This window comes from Halyomorpha halys, unplaced genomic scaffold, assembly GCF_000696795.3.
Source record: "Halyomorpha halys isolate HHAL.00 unplaced genomic scaffold, Hhal_1.1 Scaffold1519.1, whole genome shotgun sequence".
Lineage (NCBI taxonomy): Eukaryota > Metazoa > Arthropoda > Insecta > Hemiptera > Pentatomidae > Halyomorpha > Halyomorpha halys.
In genome coordinates, this window is record NW_027116359.1 from 166,047 (window position 1) to 191,765 (window position 25,719).

Sequence of the window (25,719 nt, forward strand, 5' to 3'; positions counted from 1 at the left end):
AACGACAGGACTTTTTGAATGACCTGGTAGATTGTTAAGATGGAAAAATAATTTTTATAGAAACATCTCAAAATTTAAAAAAACAAGAAGAGGTGGATATTTCAATAAAGCAATGTAATTTTAAGAGATTTTATTTGTATATAGCTCCTGAAATAAGAAGCAAAATTTATTGATAATATTCAAAACTTGAAATTAATATTAAATGTAACATCAATTCAGGCATTTAGCTCAATCAAATCTTGTGGTGGCAATTTTCACTATTTACTGATCAAAGCTCTGTTCAGTCATTTGCATTTTACAAAAGAAAAAAAAATTGAAATTTTTAATAACTTTAAATTACAGTCATTTAATAAACTGAAAAATACTTGAAGTATCAATTCAGCAATCCAATCCCTACTTCCACCTCCTAGGAGAACTACTATGCCCAAGCCAGAACCTCCGTACTCCAAGAAACCAATGTCAAAGGGATTTAGTTCATCTTCATTAGCCACCCCAGATGAAGCAGCTGGTCTAGATGCAAGCAAGATGCCTCCATTTAACAATATGCCTGGCTACAGGTAAGGATAAGTATCGACGGTATTTATAAATATGTGATGACTATTAAAAACATGAACAGAAATCATAGGCATATCCAAAATAGATTTAATTTACAAAACATAATCAGTTAAATCCTTGAAAGGTGCTAGGCTTATCGCCATCATATCTTGTAAAGAAGTGTATTTTGATTTATTATTTTCTTCTTAAATTTAATTTCACTTTTTTCAAAAATACTCCTATATACAAATGATTTATCAGTTTTCCTAATGAGCCTGAGACTACCTTAACCAAATCTATGAATGATAATCTATTGTGGTTGAAAAGTTTCTTCATTTTTAGACCATCACAAATTTTAAATATTACAAACTTTTAAACAGAATTATTGACCTTGTAATAAAAAATTTAGTAATGAGAACAAACTCTATCTTATTAATACTGAGAGATAATCCTATCATGTTTCAGTGGTCGAGGAGATTCACAGAGGGTCCTGTTCAGGCCGAACCATATGGGAGCTGGTCCTCCGACTTCTAGATTCCAGTCAGTTCCTAACATTCTAAATTAAAATCTGAAAAACAAAGCTTTCCCTACTGTTTCCCGAATTTATATATTTGAAACTTGTTTTACACTAAATTAAAGGGCAAGCAATGTTTTTTCTTTTTTTTTTCCTCTACATGATATATATATTTCATTGTATTAATTCAATAAAAGTTATGTTTTTTGTCTTGTGAAGCAGTGTATGCTTTTATAAAATACTATTATTTGGCTTAAATCATTTGGCAGATTGCATGTGCATGAATTTCATGAATAGTCAATTGCTTGTAACTAATAATTAAATTTTCCTAATGCTAATTCAGGGATCATAAGATGCAGCAGATAAAGAGGTTTGCCGGATCTGGAAGTGAGGATGACCCAGGACATTCTGGTGGGTTTCTATAATGTTTATATTTTATTTTATACATATTAAGCAAATATCTAATTCTGATAGTTCATTTAGTTATTTTAAACTTTTAATACTCATTCAATAATCAGTACTTCTAATATAAATCTAAGAATTCTGGCACTGTAAATCGGTGGATCAGATGGATATCTTAATTATAGAATTTGTATGATTCTTTTTTAAGAACTAAGAAAATTGTAGCAATCTTAAGACTGACCGATAGAAGTGAAACTTCTAAATGAAATAATATACTAAAATTTTATTAATGATAATCATAGCTTTTCCCTCTTATAGCTTAAGGCAGAAAATATTAGTTACAGAATAATAATAATAATAATAAGAAGAAGAAAATCGCAAGTTCCTTACTCAATTCTAGTAGCAATTTTATTTTTATTGTAATTGGACAGTTAATAACAAATTGGGTTAACAGGAGCTCACTCAATCTGGCAGGCACTGTTGGGATTGTTAAGCTCCTAGTCTCCTATTAGATTATAAAAATATTACAAGTAGTATTGTGAGATCTGGCACAGATGAGACTTGGTATTGAATTAGTGTAGTGTCGATTTATTGATATCAATAATATGATCGATTATTTAATTATTATGATTCGATTATGATAAGAGCAGCTGATTTAATTACATTGTTTTGTTTTTTAAAGAATCGTATTATATTAAATTGTTACTTTACAAAATACATTCTGTTTTCCATTAATGTTAATTTCTATTTAATCCATTATGATATATAAATAATTAGTTTAGCTCAACATAATAAGTAGCATCCAAAAAAGAAGAATTTAGAACGAAAGTTAGGAAAGTTGTAAACAGTTAGGGCTACCAGGGTTTAGTGTCTTTTCATCATAATTATCTTTACTTTTTTGTTTGGTAGTTTAATTCTATGTAGCGAATCTTAACAATGTGTGCCCTTTAGCCTATAGTGACCGATCTGCTGATAGGTTTGGTACCTTAATGCATCGAGACTTGTTCCACCATTTGGGAGGCTGCTTAACTGTTTTGTCTCTGAGGAGAATTCTATTGTTTACTTTTTGTTATATAGTTTGTTTTATTAGTGTAATGATTGTGCATGGTACTACTTTCACTTCTGGAAAGACTTGTAACTCACTGCAGTCCAGAGATTAGATTGCTGGTTCTTAATTCCCCCCTCACCACCGGTCTTAACTTTTGAAGAACTTCTTATTGATACTGTTCTGTCAACATCTTGTGATATGAAGTTATAATGGATTGGACATGTAGCTACATATGTATATATATTATCTTATACTGTTGTAGAAGGAATATAAAATTTAGTGTTAAAATGAATTTGCTTAAACCATCTAATTTTTGATATTGTTTATTTTTTATTTTTTTAACGATTAAAGTGTAATTTGCTACTTCTATTAATTTTTTAACAGTGAAGAAAATAATTATTTTATGATTCAGAATTGAGGAAACTACATCTTATGATGTTAGATTTGTATTTATAATTTATTGCTGTAGTATTTAGATTCAAACATTTTTTTTTTTTTAGAATTAACTAATTATTGATGATTATTTCCTAAACCTATAGTGGCTTTATTAATATTATCTTAGTTGATTGTTTATGATTTCTATATCCCTAACTTAAAAACATTTTCAAACCCATTTCATTCTCTTTATATTTTTTTATAATTATCAATAATAATCTTTTATGTTAAAAATAAATTTTGAAATAATAAAAATATAGAATTAATGGTTAAGAACCCTTTAACCAGATAACTAGATTATAAATAAAATGAGAAAGATCGTGCGCTCTATGGTATTTTCTCAGGGGAAGAGGAGACCGTTTCCTTCATTGATCTGCCTCCAAATAACCTCGCGAAACTCCCTGAAAAGGGAATACTAAAGAAGCCTTGCCCCTATGGAGGCGAAGATACTTGTCACAAAAAGTGGTTAGAAGATGCTGGAGCCGACCCTCAAGAAATTCTTGATAACAGCCTCACCCTGGGACCTGACATGATATCGACTGGTCCCAGTTCAGAGGTAATATTATTATTATTATGCCTTTATTTCGGTACCGTTTATACATTATTGAATTAGTAGATTGGCTTAGAAATATTTTAAAATTTACTACTTATTACAAAAAAATTATTAGTTAATAGATAAAAAATGTCAGTTGAAATATTTGTAATTCACTGTACTGTAGTGTACATATATTATTTTTAAAAACAGTTACTCTGATGAAAATATTCTCTATTTTTTAAAAAAAAAGTATTAATTTTTAATTGTTATTTTTATCTATATTTCGTTCTTTCTTTTTTTTAAGGTGGAAAGGACTTTAAAGTCATTTAATGGTTATCATGAGGATATTTTAGAGGCTTTGAGAAGCGCAGCATCTCGCCACTCAGGTGCTTCGAGCGAAGACCTGCTGAGAAGGTCGCTCGCAGCAGCTGCGGCTAGCCTTGATCCATGTCCAGCATATAACAGGGTTAATTCTCAGGACAAACTCTGCTCAGATCAGAGTTAGTAACTCCTCCTCATGTATAATAAATAAACAAATAATATGATATTTTTGAGAATTGGGTATGAAAATGAAATGGATTTTTAAACGAAGTAGCAAATTTTGAAGGAAGAAGCTTCATTGAATTTCAATTAGTCATCATTCATTTTAAGTTTGAAGTATTATTATACTGTAATTTTGTTTTTTGTAACAGTACCACAATCATGATGGTATATAATTCATTAAATATCTAATTAACTTAAACATTGTTTGGGGCAGTTCACGTATTGTGTCAAACAACTGTTTTTTTGGTCTCTCTTCTTCCCCATGTATATTATCTCCTTACCATTCTGCCTTGGTATGCTCTTAATTTTTGGTCCTTAAAGGTTAAACGATGAAAGCAAAAATGAAATTACCTAGAACAAGACCAATTATTGTAAATATTATTTTTTAGTAATATCTAATTAATAATTTTACTATCTTGTTTTAATATCAATAAGATATTGGGGTTACATTTCTTACCTTCATTTCAGTTCCAACTTAAACAGATTTCAAGATTCCTATTCTATATAATATGTATCTAGAAGATTTTATTAACTGCTTTTCTAAGATTTAATTATAGTTATTATAATGCTTTCTCTTTCAAAAAGTCAATGGATCCAAACCTACTCCTCCCTTTGAGGCATGATTTAGTATGTAGAATACTTTTTTTAGGTACTGTTCAAAATAAATATTTCTTGTTAAATTTTTTTTTAAAACTTCAATAATATACAAACCATTTCAAACTTATTTTTTCAGAACAATTTTCATTTTACCGTAAATAATACTACTTATATGTTTGGAAAATTTGATTCTCTGTTTAGTAAAAATAATAAAAATAAATTTATTAACTTTATGAAATCATTGAAAAGTAAAAACATTTCTCATTATTTTCTTATTTTGGGGAAGGCTTAATATTTAGTTTGCCCAAACTTTCAGATTCATGAAATCCGGTGATGCCATTTTGATATTTTATAGTTTTGGAATCTGCCAAAAAGCAGAACATTGTATACAACAGCAATCAAAACTGAGTGTATAAGTATGGTAAAATATTTTATTAATTAACATAACTTGCTCTAGGGGCTTTTCCAGTGTTAAATTTATGTATATCATTGTTGGGTCATTTTATCAATTTTAGAAAAGGAATTGAGTTTTCAGAATACACGTTTGGGGCATTATGAAGCTGACACACTTGTCTATGACTTTTTAAAAATAATCATAACACTAATTAGATGACACATTGTTATGATTAAAAAACAAATACAACTTCTAGCAGTACATAAAAACATAATCGTTCATATTTCATGCTTATTAAAATTCAATATTTCATTTCTTACCTTATATTAGTCTTTGGCCCTCTCAAGTACCTTGGTGCTCTATTTTGGTTTAAAAAAAAAGTTTACTAAATGTAGTTTTAATTTATTTTTATACAAATGGAAATACACAAAATAAATTACATGGATAGCCCAATATAAGGACCTTAATGTACCCTTCAAAGATAATTTATGCTTTAAATATTCAACAAATAAAATAAATTATTATATTTGAATTAAGTTGGGCTGTATTGCTTTACCACATTTATTTGTATCCTTCCAAAGTTTTTGCTAATGAAGCTGTCTTTAGGAATATATCCAGCAGGATTTATATATAAAAATATTATGGCATGTTAAGATTAATCTTAAGTTATGATGTGTTTATTTAAAATATAAGAAATTTTAATGATATACACCAACCAGACTATCATTAATTTAACATCAATTTAGCTAAAAACATCAAAATAAAATCTATTTGGATATTAAATGTTAAAGTTCATTAAAATTATGTAACTTTAATTGCTAATGAGTATGTCATTTTAATTATACTAGAACACTTAATCGCTAATTTTTATATAACATCAGGCATATTAGCTTCATTTGTTGTTCCAAAGTAATATTTTTTATTAATTATTAACTAAATTAATGTTTAATTAAATATAATGATGTACATATTAATAAAATGAATTTTATTTCAAATAAGCATTTTATAACTTAAGATTAAACTAAGTTATACTACTTTTCTTTAATAGTGGCACAACTAAAAAAAAAAAAGTTTTTATTATGTACAGGATGTGTTTCTTAGATTGGACCATAGACTGAGGTTATTTTGTGACTATTGGAGTAACTTTCGGACTATATGTAGGGGCCCCAGTAGAGAATGTAACCCTAATCTATGGTACTATCTTGGGGATGGGTTCAATAATTAAAATAATTGTTTTGTTTTTTCAAGTTATGCCACTATTGAAGCAAAGTAGTGAAATATTAATTAATATTTTTATGAACTGTCTTGTAATATATTTGAGACCTAATATATGTATGCACTGATCAGCTGGAGACATTGTGAATTTATAAATGCATGAAGAATGGTGAAGCCATACAACCCAACTTAATTTAGTTGAGAATTCTTTCTTCCCCTCAAACAGCCTTAAAAGTAAATTTTATTATATATATACTTATATAAAATATAAATAAGGTTATGGTTAACTTGAATTCATTTATATTTATATATACTTTTGTGAACAATTTTACAGGTGATTTTGATCTGCTCACAGGTAATGTGATGTATCAATAATAATTTAAATAGATTTAGATTAGAAAATGAATGTATAAAAGGAACAAAACTGGAAAAAGGGCATCAGAAGACAGCCCTTAATAAAATTTAGATTAGTTGATAAGATAAATATTGCACTCCGTAGGTCACGGGTCTCAGACTCATGTAGTCATGGTTGAAAATAGTTCTCCCTCTCCCTCTGGCCACCATCACCACCGAAGGACTAACCATAGGACGGAAAATCAAGGTATTACATTCAAATACTTTTATTCAATTTATTTTATACCATATATCATTTTAAATTATTTTGTTTCATGTATTTTAATCAATAGCAATTAGGGATTTTTTTTTATTAACTCTTAATAAACCTTTTGATGTTTTGAACAACTGATCTCATTTTGATGAAATACGATACTTTTGTCAGTTATCACTTGTTTTCGCTGACAATTATTTTTTAGGGATAAATTGATCATTAATAACCAGCCTACCCCTTATGTTCTTTAGATCGAGCATCGAGTAAAAATATTTTTTTGTCTGTGAACTAATAATTTAGTTTTCTCTTCATCTCTTTTTCATAAGTTATGAGTTCCAAGATCTCTCATAAAAAAATTGTCTCAATTGGAATCTTCTTCATTGAATCATTTCTATTTAATAATAAAAGTGTAATTCGTTAATAAAATGACACTATAAAAATTTTCATATTGACTCTCTCTGCAGCCATAAATAAAGAATTTTAAATAAGATCTAACAAAATATTTGTTTACAATATCAGTATGAAACCATCGAACAGGTGAGAAGTAGATTAATTGTTAATAGTGCTTAAATGATCTGGAAATCTGGAAGATCTTAATTAAAGTAGTAGGTGTATTTTATTTATTAGAAATATTAATACTCTTTAAACAAAACATTGCTTAGAAAAAATTAGCTTAGAGCTTTGACTTTGAGCACGTAACTAATATATGAAAGATCAAGAGATTAATGTTGACATGATACTATAGAATTATGTTCTCAGAGATTGTATAATTTTACTTGGTAAGTTTTTTTTTTTTTTTTTTTATTCAAATTAGTAATAATGTGCTAGAGAGTAAATTCGAACAGTGATGAAAAAAACTGCTTGAAATGTAAAACTATTATATAGAAAGCTTGGATGATCTTGATTCACTGGATCTAATTTTAGCACCAACTTCCGTTTATGAGTATTTCAGTAGTATTAATGTTACACACTCATGGCAGATTAATTGAAGATTTACTTTTTTTAGATGTCAAGGGAAAAGCTCAATTTCAAATATTGGGTTCTGGAAATATGAAATTTACTCAGGATTCTCAAGTTACTTTTTGGAATTACCGATATAATTTTTGAAATATCATCTCTCCTTGTTCTTCATTTGTTCCCAGAAACAAATTTATTTTCGAATGGAATATGGTCCGGGTGCGGTAAAAAAAAACTCAAATAGTAAATAATTATACTATTTTATTGAGCCAACATTTTGCCCCACGTTGCAGGGCTGCGTCAGGCTAAAAAAGATACAAACACTATAGTTACAAAAAGGAAAAAAGAAAAAACATAAGTGTAAAATAACAGGGGTATAAAATGAAAAGTAAGATATAATAAGAAAAATTAAAGGTTGTAAATAGTAAATGAAAAGGGTAATAGTAACAGATAGATAAGAGAAGAAATATTAAAGAAAGTACAAATAAAGGGATGAAAAAAGAAAAAAAAATTACTAATCAAATGATGAGACAGAATGCATACCTGTTTTGATGGCAGTCAAAGACAAAGTGACGGTTTTGTATTGGGAGGAGTGGGGATGGCAGTTATGCCACGATAACGAAAATAATTTGTAAAGTAAACATAGTAAAAAAAAAGATAGAAAAGCAAAGGAAAAGTAAAGTATAAAATAATAGGATACAATGTGTGTAAGTAATTAAGAAACAAAATATACCAAATGAGTGGGGATACAGAAAAGTGTAAAATATAATAGAAAATTAATAATAAAGTAATTAATATAAGTACACTTGAGAAGGTAACACATGAATATAAATTAAAAGATAAGATACAGGAATATAAATGAAACAGGAAGGATAGGGAAGAAAAAAATTAAAAGAAAATATGTGAGAATTTAGAGAAACAAGAATAAAAGTTATGACAAGAAAGTGGGCTTTTGAAATGCAGAAAAAAGTGAAAAGAAGTATTATGAGGATTTTATTATGTTCAAAATTTATTTTCCAATCCTTTGACATACAAATTATATCTTGGTGTGAGAAAATATTTGATAACTTTGAGATTTAAATTACATTATAAAATTCTGTTTTTCCTTTTTATATTGGAATTTTCACAACTATTATAAAATGACTACATACGTTGTTGAGTCCTCAGTATCTTGGCAATGTGGAGACATGCATAATATCTCCTATTCAGCATTTTAGTTATTCTTGCTTCTTTGTACATTGTGTCAGTGATGGACACATTGTTTGGACAGGGTTGGTTTGATATTGAATGGGGTACAGCTATATCTTGCCGTTCTAGCCATTTTAGCTGCTATTCTCAAACAACTTTTTTTCTCATCCACCACTTGATTATCTGTGAAACTTGTACATAAAACAGGGTTGTGGTTTTGAGATAATTTATAATTGTGATATTTTACAACTTTTTGATCGCTCAGCTCTGTTTTTAATTTTAGTACACAGCATACTTTCTATCCTCACAAAACTATCATTCCAGTATTTGTCAAAATTGAAGTAAGCCATGATGTGTCTTAAATCGTCTCCACTGTTCCTAAGAATAAGTGATTGAATTCTTTTATAAATACTGGAAGATTATTGATTGACCGTGTGTAAAGATGAAAGGAATATGGTCTGGGTGCGGTCAAAAAAACTCAAATAGTAGAATTATACTATTTTAATAGTATCATTAAATTAGTATTTTAATAGGCTCATTAAAATAGTATAATTCTACTATTTGAGTTTTTTTGACCGCACCATATTCCTTTCATCTTTTATAAATAATATTTTATTATCTGGATATTGTAATAACAAAATCATAGTGTAATATTCTTTATAGAAAAGAAAACATATTTTTATCAAAAACAGTTATATTTAGTTTTATAATAATTTCTGTTTGATAAAAAAAGTATTTATAAATAAAATTTAATCCATACAAATAGCGAGCTCCATCAATGTAAGTAATAGACAGTAAGATATATTTGGTTTTCATGCTTGCATGTAGCAAATTTCAGCAATAACTTGAGCTGAATATATTTTTTTAATTTATTTAATTCATTAAAAAAAATAAGTGAAGAGTGATAAAAACAATTCATACTTTTGAAATTTATTAATTCAGTATTATAATTATGACACTTCAATAATAAACTACTGGTTAATAGTATCACATCACTCATAATTTTTATGAAAAATGTTTGAATATTTTAGTTTAAAATAAAGTCAAAAATAAAGAATATTAACCTAATGAAAATAGGAAATTATAGGAAAAGTTATTCCATTCTTCTGTGGGTTCATTCCAACTTAATCTTAAATTCTCCAAGAGTCCTCATGAGATCTTGACAGTTTTCACACATCTTCCTAATCAAAATTAACCCCTTTACATCATAGGCATGCTCTATAATCTATTCGAAGGTTGTAGAAGGAAACAGAAGGAACACAATTTTTTACTTTAAGACTTTGGACTAGTTAGGAGGTAAACATGCATAAATTCCTTACTCCTAAGAGGTTAGAAGAATGTCGTAGACCCCTAGAAGCTCTCTTTTTTCGGTTTAAGCATGTACCATGGAAGCTTTGATTTCTTGTGTTTAGTTAATAGAACCAATATTTTATCACATTTTCCAAGCTTTAGTTTTGTAATTTAAATTAAATTTTTCAAACCCTAAGTTTGTGGTATTCTTAAAGAACCTAACCATCCCTCCCAAACTCATTAGTTCTTAATCCCTTATTCTTAACAATCCCTGATAATCCTCTGAGGCATCTGAAAAAAAGATGCCCATGAGATCTTCTATTTAAAACAATGATTGAAGTACCACCATTGAGTGGTTCCTTCCCATAAATGTGTTCTGAAACATGTATTTATAACATGTGTTTATCACATTTACTTATTGTATTTTTTTTTATACTGTTGTAAATTTCAAAAAATAAAAAATAAATCTTTTTTTTTTTAAATAATAGCCTTAATGATCATATCCATAGCTTCCATGATTATGCAAAAAAAACTACTATGGCCCTCATATGTTCTCCCAATCTCCTTGGAGTAAAGACTTTCAGTATGTTTACCTCCTAATAAATCCAAATAAAGTTCTAAAGCAAAACATTTTATTCTTTCCTTTATTTCCTCTACACTCCTTTTTGAGTACACATTACATGGATTAATATTATTTAGAGACCTGGACTTATTGATAAAAAAATCAGCACTCTAATTTCAGCTTCATTAAAGTACTCAGACACTATTTGTTTCACTCTGGTATCAAATTATTTTGGAAGTTCAAGTGAAACAAGTATCCTCTATACGTATTCTTGAAGGGTGTCGACAGTACACCTAATACCATTTATAGTGCTTCTATCAGCAATGTGTATCTCCTATGTGCCTCATCTAACACCATCACTGAGTATTCTTGGTAACTCTCTATAGGGGACATAATACTCATTTCTTGTTCTTCTGGTATTCATACAAACTTCATTCAAACTCCTTATAATCGTCATTAGAGAAATATGGACCCATCAATATTCTTAAATTATTTTTTTTTACTTCATTGGCAGTGTAAAATAGGTTCCTTAGAACATGAAATTGAATAAAACAGCCATCACCTATTATTGTAGAGCATGGACCGACCTGACATGGCCCTCGATGTGTGATTGCTGGTCTCTCTGATATGTGTTATTACTGATTACTGTCCTGAAGACAAATTAAGCAAAGTAAATTTTGCTAAGTGTTTTGTCTATTCAATTTGAAACAATTAAAAACACTTTTTAAAAAATATGTGAGCTAAAGAATTAAACTGAAAAAAAAAAAAAAAAAATCTCTCAGTGAAAAAACACAAAATAAACTGAGGGAATGGATGTTTTGTTGAATTAATATAAAAAAGTACTCTAGTTTGCATTATAAAAGACGTTATCATACCTGAATTATCTGCAAATAAATGTAAATCAGGTTTTTTACATTGAACTGTGGCATCATTTTAGAAACAAAAACGCTAGTGATGCGATACTTTTTCCAGGAGTTTACTATCATTCAGTTGATTGAAGAAAAATACAACAAATATATATCTTTTTTTTTTTTTTAAATATTTATATCAGATGTGTTTACCTCCTAAGAATGCAAGTTCAAGTTTTTATTAAAATGCTATAAATCTTATATTTAATCTTCTGAAATTAATGGAGATTCATATTCATAATATATTTTTTCTTGCAATTTATATAATGATGTACCTCTGATATTAGCTTTTCAAATGATGTTTGAATTTTATAAAATTATTGATCATACTCATATACATATATATATATTTTTTATACCCATAAACGTAACTTCTTTTTATTTTTAAATGAAGTCCATGTTTTTGTTCACCTTCTAGATGATGAGGAGGAAGAGGAATTGCCTCCCTCAGGTCCAATTAGAATTCGTAACCTCGAAGACCTTATAAGACAGCTAGAGCATAAGACAACAAGGCACATGAGCCCTTCAGGATCGGAAGATATTCGAATGTCTGAAACTGAAGCTGATCGACACTATAACCGCCTTGACCCTCAATCAGGGTAATTATAATGGCTATGCAGTTTTGATTTGTCTATTTTTAATTTTTTATTTCTTTAGACAACATAATCTAGTAAAGCACTTATTCGGTTTATGAATATTATTCTTTGATAGTTCTTAGGCGGAATGGTGGTTCCTATTACTAAAATTGTATAATTTTGAATAGGAAAATACCACTTTTTAGGACCACTCTAAATCATTAATATCTATAGTTAGTTTTCAGCTGTATTTAAATTATCTTTAAATGTCTTATACGGCTTTGCAATTTGAAATATGGCTGTCAGAAACAAGGAATTTTTTTCTCAGAAATATTAAAACAGAAAAATAAAAAGCTGCAAATATATTGTGTTTAAATTTATTTTTTCAACGTTGTTGCTTTTATTCAGAAGCTATTTTGGCTGTATGCTTATTTTATTTTTTAAATATAAAATGAAAATGTAAGAAACAGGTAATTCATTCAAAATTTATTGTTTTAGATGCCTCTATAGTCTGTGAAAAATTAGAATTTTCTAAATCGTACAATAAATCGTTAATCTTTGTGGACTCTACGTTCTTAAACTATTTGAGCTTAAAAAAAAAAAGTTAAATAATTTAAATCACTGGGTCCTGTTTCAGGACTCGTAACTTCAACTTGTGATCCAACGCCTTTCTTATTACTCAATTTAATGAACCGAGGTAACGTTCAAATACTTTTTCAGTTTGAATACCTTTTTTTTTATTGTAATAATCTTACTCTTTCGGCACTTCTTTTTATTTTTCATCTCCATCTTTATTTTCATTTATTTGTTTTGATTTTTTATTATAACACTAAAGTATCACTATCATGTATTTTATTTATATTTCATATAAAATTGAAAGCAAAGGCATCCTATATTGTGACTATTGGCCTAGATGCAAATCATTGACAATACCGGCATGCAGCCATTTTCTTTTCTTTTTTATCTTATTGCTTCTAAGTAGCGTTTATTGCTTATATTTATATTTGATTATTGGCATTACTTCCAACTAGAATGTATATTAGAAGGTAATAATAAAAGTGTTAGTCAAATGCTAATGAGTACGTCGCACTTTCATACATTTTATTTATTTGTATTTTTTTATTTCTACCTTAGGCCACAGCCACATGAGCCCTTCTTTTCTCTCTTTGACTTAACCTATTTTTTTCATTCCATATTCAGAGCTGATCTGTGATGACGTCTTCATCAGGGAAATTGAATCGTTCTATTTGAATTTATACGTAAATTATTCAAATCATTATTCTCAAGTGACATTTTCCATTGATTAACAGAATCAATTACTCCAAATCCCAAGTTCAAGGTCCTCTTTAAGATAAAAAAGAAAATATTCTATACCACTCCACTGCCATTGGTTGTCATATCAAGTTTTAAATTTTATACAATTGTATTCCTGAGTAAGGAGCATAGTTTTTACTTAAAATAATAAGTGCTTCAAGTTGCAGCAATAATAGTTATTGTTTAACCCTCCAAGGACAGACATCTCTGTGTCATCACAGTAAACAAAACCCCTTGTTAAAGGATACCCTCTCCCCTACATCCGCTCTTGTTGTATTGACAATATGTATAAGAATCTGCTTCTGAAATGATACAAAAGGGCAGCAACACGGAAAGAGTGATTCATATTTGCCACATCCCTTGTTTTGAGGAATTCCATAGATAATAAATATTTTTTTCTAATTCTTTTTTTTTTTTTTGTATTGATTTAAGCTAAAATGAAATATATATTTAATAAAAAACGTGTTTATATTAAAACTCAACAAATCATGTCAGGAAAGGCTGAGGATGGTCTCATATGGACACAGCCGACCATGAGCCAATGCAGTGATTCCCAAAGTGTGCGCCGCGGCTCCCTGGTACGCCACAGTGCCTTCATAAGGGCACCACGAAATATTCAATTAAACAATTCAGCAATTTTCTTAGAATTTCCAATTCTCCAATTTTTGTGCCAACAATCGTGTATGCTAATGAAATTCCAAGAATTTAGCAACTTTTGAGTCTTTGGAGGTGGTTTATAATACATTTTCATTTATACATGTTTTTTGACCAATCAATGATTTTTTAGATTTTCATACAAACTTTGTGCAATTATTTATTTCGTGAGTCCATGTGGCTGTGACTTTAGAAATTGTGAATTCAACATTAATATCCAAAATCCTCAATACCATTGCTGGTAATGTATATTTTGTTTCTTATTTTTAAACAGTTATTTTGTTTTCAAGTATTGCTTTTATGAATTTCTAATATATTATTTGTATAATTAATTTTATGATTAGTTGTAATGATGTTAGCATTACATAGGAGTTCTATAGTTATATTTATTACATTTAAGGACATGTTTTCCTTCCTCCCGCTGTTATTTAAATTATAAAAAATATCATATTATAACTACTTCATTAACCATTATGCCACAAATGGAATAGTGACATATTTTTTCCTATTAACAATATTTCACTTTTATTGTAAAGTAGAACCTTTTTACTTAATTTGTTCCTTTTAGTATTCTTATGTTTTTGCAAGATTTACTATTTTAAAAATGACCCAATTTTTTGATATTTAATCGAATACTTTTAATTTTTTTTTCCATTGAGAAAGTAAAATGTCTGAGCAAAATGGTACCAGAGAATGTCCATGGTAAATAGTATCTAATAAATAAAGTTGAATGTTACACCATTTTAAAAATAGAATTTCAAAATAATACTCTTTTATATAATCTAGATTTTTCTTTTTATAAGTTCTTATATTCAAATATGATCATTATGAATGTAAAAGTAAGTTTTTCAGAGGTAGTCTTTTCACTATTATTTCATTATTATGATCAACTAAAAGATCATGCAGATTTACATCGATGGAGTGGGGATGGGACTTTAGTTCCTCATCAATGGTTGTGACAGTGCAATACTATAGTGGTATTTATGATTTGTTAAATGTAATATGTTTTACCATGTTAAATGTTATCAGAAAAGTATGTATAAGTTGTGTGAAAGTTTGGCAACTGAGTGCCTTGTTGGTCTAGCTTGTGAGGAAGAGAATCAAGATGAGATAATTGACAACTGTCATCTATTGCTATATTAATTTTAAAAACATCCAAAACACAAACCATGTGCAAGTAAGTTAACACGACAACAAAAACATATTTTACAAACTTTAACATGGTAGTAAAAGAAGGAAATATTTCTCCATTTAACATGAGTTTTACATTTAACACGCTTTAACATGTTAAACTAAAGATCATGAATACCACTCATGTTAAAATGATATAAGGTCTGTTAAATGGAGAATGAAGTCACGCAACAGACCAGCTGATCTCATCACTTTTTTTTTTTTTGTGTTAACTTACTTGTACATGATTTGTGTTCCGATTGTGTTAGTATTTTTTTTGATGTTTTTAAAACTAATATAGCAGTGGATGACAATAATACTATGACAGTTGTCAATTATCTCATCTTGATTCTCTTCCTCACAAACCAGATCAACTAGGCACTCGGTTGCCAAACTTTCACACAACTTATACATACTTTTCACTTACTTTAGGCATGTTGTAATAAATTACTTTAATCAAAGCTTAGAAGTAAACAATAATATGAAGTTTTGGAAGGAAAAGTTATAAAACAAGTTGATCAAAAAATCCATTAGGAGCTCTTAAGCATTTAACGTGACTTTAAATAGGGTTACTCACAATCCTATACTTATAACATTTAACATGGTAAAACATATTATATTTAGCACATCATGAATACCCCTATGGTAAAAGAAGGAAATATTTATCCATTTAACATGAGTTTTTCCATTTAACACACTTTAACATGATAAACTAAAGATCATGCCCCTTACACCACTACTGCATTAGGAGCTCTGTGAGGTATGGCACAGTGTCTCTTTTTGAAATAAGTTTCCAATCGATCAATTTTAATGACTTCAATTATTTAAGTTGTTGTTAACTATAAAGCAAATGAATGAAATGGGAAGAAAAAACAAATTTGAGAGTATTTATGAATTTCGTTTATTTTTTAATTAAGAGTAAAATCCCAAGTCATTAATATGATGTTGCTAAAAATGAAAGGTACAATTCTTTCTTCTTTTTTTTTTTTAATTTATACCTTTAAGATGAAAAAAATGTTTATTTATTTAGTCAATGAAATATTTGTTGATATATTTGAAATATTATATAAATATTGGTCAGAATCACACTCAACTACCAGATTTTTATCTAACTAAAGGTACCAACTTCATGAGCCATCGTGGACCTTCGAGAGCTTCTAAACCCGCAAGGTTGGTTCAAGGCTACAGTGAAACAGAAAATAATTATCTATCTGCCACAGCCAGATTCAAACCCGGATCCTTGGAGTTAGTAGCACAGTGACTTATCACTGAGCTACCCACTCCCACTATTTATTAGTCATATAAAAAAGATATTTGTCAGTATGTTGTGCTCTGTTAGACATATCATTCCATAATTGATTCTATGGGTACATCAAGGGAGAAGGCTGTCCTTTAGGATTGTATTTAACAGTAAACAGTTTGTAGAAAAGATTTAATAATAGATTATCAATGTCCAAAATTATATTTTATCTGTTTTATTTAATTTAAGAAATTGGTGCATCTCATTTTGCATCCGGTGTATTTAAATTCTTTATCTTATATATTTGTTTTCTGTTTCAGGCGAGTTCGAGGCAGCTCAGATTTTGTTTACAGTAGATATAGGCATGGCACAGGGAGGGGAGCGGGCTACTTACCTGAAGAAGAAGGGATATATGAGTCGGCGGACCAGGACAGAGTATCCGTGCAGCCGAGGGAGGCTCCCTATAATGCGGACACACCTGATAGTGAAAGGTAACTTTCTACTTTTTAATTATTTTTGTTTAATCAGAAGCCCACTTGAAATGGCAATAAAATTTCTGCTCAATAAATAAGCAACTTTTTAATTTTAAACTTGGACAAATTCTTCAATATTTTATAATTTCATTAATTTTTTAATAAATATTTAGTTTCATGAAAAATATAAATTGAGGCTAATAAGTTTTTTATCAACTAGTACTCCAGGCCAAGGTAGACGAGCGTTTGGGGTAGTACCCTGGCACGCTTGAGTCAGAAACAGAACCATAGGAACTCAAAAGCTTATATCAAAAGATATTAATTAAATTGAAAATTTTGAAAAGGACTCATCTTGTGGTTTATTCAAATTCAAAATGGTCTTCTTTGTTCGTTTTTTAATGTACTCAAATAGACCAGTATCACACATTTGACATTTGCTATGTGATAACTTACATGAAGTCAATAATCATAGAATGAAAAAAATTGCTCAAATAATTCAATGGTTCCTCTGAAATTCTTTTTTTTTTTGTGTCCTCTGTAAAAGTTGAATTTTCAGAGATGAGCCTTTTTCGAATTTTCTAATTCAATTAATTTCTTAAGCAAGATATTAAATTATAGTTACTATAATTGTTCTTAATATTTAAAGAAATAGGTTACTTTAGTGCATAATTGCATAATATGTGATTATAAATCAATACAATCACAAGTTGAGTGCTTGTTTATGTACTTCAGGATGTAACAAAAGAGAAAATGAGTAATGTCATTTGTGATTTATTTTTTTCATCTACACTAAAATCATGGCAGGTGAATGCGATTGCAATCTGTTAGTTATTGATCTTTCTATGATAATTTAGTTATTATTATGTGGGATCACATTAAAATATAATCCAAAATATGTGTAACAGTTTCTCTTTTTATTTCTCAAGTGCATAGATTAGTACTTCATTTGTTTTTTATCGAATTAACTTTATATTGGAATATTTTTTGATAAAGAAAAGGAAAAAAAATTAGTGAGCAGATTATACTTTTTTTCCAAGAATTTATATAACCTTATGTTCTTAGTGTTAGTAGATGATCAAAATTATCTTATGGTCAAAATTATCTTAAACTCCTTATGGTAGTGATTAACGATTGAACTAATATTTACTTTAAATTTTTTATTGTCCCATATTTCAAACAGTTATGCCTTATAAATTAGTATTTATGTTTTTGCTTATTCACAACCAGCATTTTCAATGTAAAAAAAATTATTTAGAAGTAAAAATTGTTTATTCATTATTCAAAAAAAATATATATGATTGGAATAATATCTTATATATTATTATAATAATATAGAATAAAAGTAATTATTCTTTATTCAAAGAAAAATTTGGCTGATTCTTATATTTGAATTTGAACAAATCCTGAAGATGTTTTAAGTTTATATTAACTAGTTATTCTTTTATTCATTAAGCTTGCTGCTCATATTATTTGCCATAACTTTCTTTTGCTTGAAATCAATCCAACTAAGCCAATAATTCAAAGCCCTTCCTTCGCTCAATAACTGAGGTTAGCTACAAGAACAAGATTCACTTTTGGAACTTTTTTTTAAACCAGCCTATTTAGGAATTCACCAATCCAATAATTTAGCATTATAGCCTTGTTTGTAATTATATTACAAATTTAAGAGATCTACATTCATAAGTTTAACAAATTACTTTTGATCTTTTGTTAAAACTTACATAATATAAACCTGCAATATATATATACCAAATATAAATCTGCAAAGTCGAGTGTTAATTTTTTTTTTTGGAACTTTCATGTATTATTTCTTTCGATCTAATTTGTATATCCAATTTTATAATTATATATTGAGAAAGCATGAAAATTTAAAGAATTTTTTTAAAAAACAAATCATCGTTTTAACAAATATTAAAATTTTGGAATTTTTAAGTAATCAATTCCTTGTTATTGTTGAAAACAAATTTGACCATCTACTAACATAAGATATAATTATTGGTATATTTTATATTAATTGTATATTTTAATTCTTAAAATCTGCTTAAAACGAGCAGAAACATTTTGTTTAGTTTTATAATTTAAAGGTTTCTTCCTTTATAAATTTCTTATACTTAGTGTGTATAATTCAAAATGCACTTTGAATTGTTATAATTCAATTGATAGCTGAAACAATGCATGGATTTCTAAAATAATCATGATTATCCAAAAATGTGCATTATTATGAATATTTATTTGCATTCATTATTTTTTATTAGCAACAGATTTTAATTTTGTTTTTAACTAGAGCCATTATTATCTTATTAAATAATTGAACTAAAGAATATAATATGATGTTATTTTCTGTTCTGTTTCTGAACTTTAGTCTCAGACATTATTTAATGAGGAATGACATATTTAACACACCTGTCATTTTTTTTTTCATTAGTAACTTAAGAAAATTTGGCACAAAAATATAATTTGTAAGACAATATCTTATAACAAACTATGTAAAACTCATAAGGTACTCTGAACGAACTAAATTCGTGCTGTTTACTTATCATCAGATTTGGTATTATTTTTGTATATTTGTTAGAAATATAATAATCGATACAGATTCAGAACAAGTTTGCTATAGTATTAATAACTCTGAAAAAATAAAATTCCATTTGACTCACTTTTGATTTCTTAAGTGACCAAAGCTTAATTACCTTCTTCTAGTATCAGAGCCGATGATAAGATTTTTATATCATAAATAAAAAAAATTAAGATATAAACATGAAAAGTCTTACAGTATGTTGGGATAGGTATTAGAAGTCAATGTTTTACAAACCAATAAGTTGAGAAAGTATCCCACACTATTAAAAAAATATATAAATTATAAATAACATTATTAAATGCATTTTGACTCATACACACTAAAATATTATTTGGGAGGGATATATAGCCTAAATAACCCCCTAATTAGATATTAGTGTTTACCCACTTCATTTGTTTATGGGGGTAATGTTTCCGACGGGTAATGTCCTCTAGTGATGACTTTATTCAAGCTCAACAACGACTTCACCGATCGGCTAGCGACGAAGAAGAAGAAGATGGCGGTGAGGTGAGGGTGGAAGGAGATTCGTCTCAACGTGAGGATTCCCCATCGCCTAGCAATGACCAATCAGCGCTCATCCCTCCGGGGCCCAAATATCCAGAATATAAACACTGACCAACTGTTTAGTCGATCCCTTCCTATACTATTAATGTTTAAGATGTTTTTTAATTTTGGTTTTTCTTTTTTCTTTTTTTATAGTGTGTTTGTCACGGATGTATTTTAATTATACAGCTGTTACATTGGGTACAATGCTAACTGACGCGCCACTTTAGAGAGAAAAGCTTTAATATTTGTAGATCTATTAGATTTAAGTGTTAAAATAAAAAAAAAAAAGAGCTTAGCCCATTCACTGCCATCTTTAATTGCCTGCCAATCCGATTTGCGTAAAAGCACAAATTTTTATATTTTCTTATAGTCCAAAGGTCATCAAAAATTTTCAATTAATCCTGTACTAATTTTGATATTGTGCCAGGGAAGGTTGGTGGAATGTGATCTTTAGATACTGGATAGTTAGATACAGCTGCTTTAAAATTGTTATGAGGCTATGAAATCTTTATTATCTCTTATTTGTACACTCAGCTACTGATTATCCATAATACTGCTTATCCTCGGCAACATAAATTAAAAAAATAAATTTCTTTCTAATTAAAGAACATAAAAAAGTAATTGATTATTTTTTAAAAAAAAGTAATCATTTTTACTCATTAATTACTTGTGCAGTATGATAAATTAATTTGTAAATTGAATTACATTTTTCTGTGAAGTAAACTGTTTTTACTAGTTCTACAATCTCTCTTTTAAATGTGGATTATCCATGAATTTCAGTCATCCACTGCAATTACACCTCTTATTCAATGGATAAGCGAGAATCGATTGTTACAATAATAAAAATAATCTACTATGATACAATTTTATATTATTGTTACATAAATCACTAATAAAATATACAAATTTGTTAAATAAAACTAATTAAAACCTTCACCTTTAGAATTAAATTTTATAGGAGGATTAGATATTATTAAAACAATATCTAATCCTCCTATAAAATTACTTTAAAGTAAAAATAATAGCTAAACTACTAATTTAATTTTAAAAATCACATTTTACATATTTAAGGAAATAAGTCAACTTCAGATTAAATTTATTAATCCTTGGCACCAATACCTCTGTGATGAGCTTCAGTGTATGTGCCAATTTTTTGTGACAATCCTGATTTTTCAATTAGAGTTAATTACGTTATTGAAGTAATTTCTAGCTAGTTCAACATTTTTTTATTTTTGTTCTCTAACTCTTCACTATAAACTCTGTTGTTGATACACAAGTTTCTATATTCTATAGGATAAAATTAACAACGTTGTTAAACAAGAATATAAAACTTAATATATATATTTTATTTTAAATTTATTTTATGAGTTCCAGAATACAAAATTTAGAAAAAATGTTATGTCAGATTATTTTGGAAACATCAATGTGAATTATGTATGCAGATAAATATACCTTTTGAATTAAAATTATCACTTTGTATAAGAAATTTAAAATAGAGTGGATGACTGTTGTATAAACTCACTAAATTCGAACTATGTGAAATTGCTTAAAAAGTAATATACCTATAAATATTACAAAATTAGTGTTATATAAAAATTTATGTGATCATAATTTGTTGTATATTTTCCTTAATTTGATGTAGATTTTCATTTCCTCATTCTAGAATAGTTATTAAGAAGCCAATGAAATTATGTGCTATGTTGGAGGATTATGAAAAGTCCCAAAATTCATGTAAGGGGGTGCTTGTAAACAGACTTTATACTAACATTGTATTTTATGCTAAAACTTAGCATAACTTTGATTGCCTAGCAAAATCCAAAAATATTTCTTTGGATTGTTTAATTTTTATTTTAATTATTCTTTGAATGGACAAGTTCCTCCAAAACTATATTTTTTTGTTTTGCCAAACTTCTGGCCCTCATGTTATAATCCATACTTAATATCTAGCTATCGTAAATAGAATGAATGCGGCTCTGACAAGAACTACTTCTCTCTCAGCCATCATTGATATCATAATGTGGATATTACCGAGGCTACACTAGGGAGGGAGGATGAGATGGTTGAGAAAAGTTGAGTTAAGGAGCTGATAATCAGGCATTGTCATTCGGAAATATTTTCTGCAACTTAGTAGTCTATTTTAACAAATAGACAAACTCAAAAGCTTTTCTTTGCTGTGATAATGTTTAAGCCAAGTATTTTGCCTTAAAATTGGAACTATTGGTAATACTTATTAATAATTTTATCTAAGCAATGCCTAGTGGAAACGTTGAATGAGAAAAATTCTACATTTTAAAATTTAAAGGAAAAAGAATCCATTAATGAGTGAAACAATCAGCTAGAGAAAGTGACCTTAATATTACTGTAGGGAATCATACAATTACTAGAACACAAAGTGCATTACATAAACAGTGCAGAGTGGGTTAAGCATTTTTTTTTTCTTGTTGTACAAAAATAGTGATTTTAGAATTAGAAATTTTAACTTATGAACAGATTCAAATTACAATCAATAAAATTATTTTATTATTTTAGGCATTATTTTTTTTTTTTGTGAATTGTAATATAATATACATTTAAGTATATTCATTTGAAATCATGGTTTTATTTTATTTTTTTAAATGACTTTAAAAATGTGTTAAATAACTGATATAAAATTTTGTCTTAAAATTTTTTGTATTAAATAATACAGTTGATTTTGCTTTAAAGAGACACTGTAGAATTTTTTACAAAATTGTGCAGTCTTGGGACTGGCCTATTCTATAAGAAGATAAAAATTGTCTTACTAGAATTGACTAGCATTGCCTCCTCCCACCATTTCCGTTTCATCTCACGTCAAAAAATCAATTTACTCCCTTATATTTTTTTTCTTGACTGGTAGAACATTGGTAAAGAAGTTTCACTTTCAAAAAAACACTTTATTGGAATAATTTTCTGCAAAACAGATTTAATAAATACCAAAATAATTTCGCTCTGTGGATATAAAACATACAATAATTTGGATATTCTTTGGTTTCTTGTTGGCCTAGGGCTTATGAATTTGTGAAAGAGCAAACTAAGTAACCAATAATGGTATTTGGGCCTACTAAAACTGCTAAATACCAAGAAATCGGTAATCAATGGACAATACAAACAACAATCTTTCAAGGAATGTATTTCTCTCTCTAATCAGTCAATGTTCTGTTTCTATTGCAATACATATATGTAAAAACGTGTGTATGAATTGTGTACAACTAATAATATATTATCTACTTTATTGCAATATTTTAGTTTTATTTATGCTTTCTTATTTTTCTAAATGATGGCTTAGGAATCAATAATTTCCAGTTAAGTAATTTGTTTCAAAATTATTAAAAATCCTGCATTTTTAGTTTTAAAAAATAGTTCTGGTTCAGGGTGTCCCTATTAAGCCTTTTCAACTGTATTTATAAAATCCATCATACTTTAATAATTAAAAATCAATGTTACTTTGAAAATCTATTTTTATTTACTATGTCATTGTAGATCTATTTGTACAGCCAAAAATATCAAATATTATATTAAATCGTCCAAACATTAATGTAGGTATGTTATAAGTAAAAAAGCTGTTTCATATTTAGGAAAGCAATAGCGACTATTGCTTTTACCATTTGTGTAAACTACACACCAATGTATCAAGTGCAATACTGATTTTTTTATTTAAGAAGAATTATAAATTATATCATTTTCTGATATACAATGGCCTAATTATAACTATTAAAAAATCAATAAATTCGTTATTTTTTTTTATTATTATTTTTGCGTGATTCACAGAGCTGGAATCATTATGATATTGATTGCATCTTATGTTACAAATTTGATACTCTTATAATTATGTATTTTTTATTTGGTTTATACTTTCAGTTTCATCCGTGCCCAATACGCTATTAATATTAATATTAGACAGTGGTATTATTTTAATAAGGGATGTATTAAAAAATTATACAATAGGAAACCTGTGAATGTATGTGTTGTTATTATTGTCAATATTAAAGTTTCAAATGTAAATAGTTATAGTGTTATGTATTGATTGCGAGTTAAAATACAGGGAACCATTTTGATGGTCTCTAAAAACTTGTAATTGTTGATGCTGTGTTCCCCAGTCCTGATTCACAGTGAACAAATGTCAGTGTGTTTCCATTGAAAATTGTAAGTCATTCAATGCTTCCATGGACAATTTTATGTTGAAGGATGGAAGCCTATGCATGAAAATAATGATAATAAGCTTCCTGCCCTCGTCTCAGGGTTATAGTGACAGTGTGTTTGATTTTACAACGAGGCTGTTTGAAGGTATTGCAAAAAAGTGAATAATTTGTGTAAGAACAAAAAAAAAAAGAGAATTAAATAACCAAAATATACCGCTCAATTTTGCGATAGTTATTCTCAGTTCTTTCTGTTTAGAAATAAATGAAAGTTGTGCCGATTAAATAATGATTATAGCTCGAGTCGGAATGTTCTAGTTATCGACAAGTGGTGGTGTAAAGATTGTTTTGTGCGTTTGGTATGGCCTAATATCCATCAAATCTAATAAATCAGCTAAATGTGAAAAAAGTGAGACATTCTCTTTTATACATAAGTTAATTAAAAATGCTCAGTTATATAATAAAAATATATACGTTTATGGCTAATGGACTTGAATATGTAGAGTATCGTTTTAGATGAAAAAAATGTATGTTAAAAAAAAATTAAAGAAAAAAAGAGGAACTAAACTGGTAAAAATATGTTGGCGTATGTTGCCGAACCCTAGTCATGTTTTTTTCAGTTTAAAATGTCTTTTTTACATTGTATTTTGTTTATCCTCATAAATAATGGATTGTTGTTGTGTTAAATATAATCCTTCAATATAATGAAACACATTGTTTCGATAATGTTTAGGATTTTTATTTATATAAACTAGGGAAAGAAATTTTTAAAAAAATTTAAAATGTAGCAATATAAACTATCCAAAACATTGAATATGCTTTGGTGGAACTCCCTCAATGAGTTTATTTATGATTTTATATTATTCAAATTATATCAATTGTTAAGTAAATTTATTAGTTTAATATTGTTTTCCAAATGTTTATCATAGATATACTTAATCAACTTCAACGATATTCTAAATAATAATTGGTTATATTAGGGTTTATAAATGTGTTCTTTCAAGAAGTTCTATATTTTTGTGAAGCACAGACACGCTGCTGAAAAATTAAAAATTAAAAAAAAAATCAAAATTTTCTTAAGTTTTTCTAACTTAGATTGCACAGTTCATGTTAAAGTCCTTGTTCATTCAGAAGATATTATTAGTTACGTTAAAACTCAGTATTTGAATGAATTAAAAAAAAAAATAAAATAAAAAAAAAATGTTGATGTAATATAAAATAAAATTCTGTCAATTTAAATATATCATATTCCTGTAAGTCTTGGGATTCACCTGTGAATATATATATAT

General features: G+C 28.0%; 1 protein-coding gene across 8 annotated transcripts in view; it reads left to right on the forward strand.

Annotated features, from left to right (window-relative positions):
• Positions 1 to 25,695, forward strand: part of mmd (mind-meld) — a gene marked incomplete at its 5' end in the record, with an annotated part of 153,114 nt that extends 127,419 nt beyond the window's left edge. For 3 of the 8 annotated variants that reach the window (XM_067053174.1, XM_014435115.3, XM_067053171.1), the window contains 9 exon segments: positions 411 to 557; positions 1,000 to 1,074; positions 1,392 to 1,459; positions 3,278 to 3,489; positions 3,773 to 3,968; positions 6,717 to 6,818; positions 12,124 to 12,328; positions 17,003 to 17,173; positions 20,165 to 25,695. In XM_067053174.1, the coding sequence (XP_066909275.1) occupies positions 411 to 557; positions 1,000 to 1,074; positions 1,392 to 1,459; positions 3,278 to 3,489; positions 3,773 to 3,968; positions 6,717 to 6,818; positions 12,124 to 12,328; positions 17,003 to 17,173; positions 20,165 to 20,345 (1,357 nt within the window). 8 annotated transcript variants of the gene reach the window in all.
• Between the last annotated feature and the right edge of the window lie 24 nt (positions 25,696 to 25,719).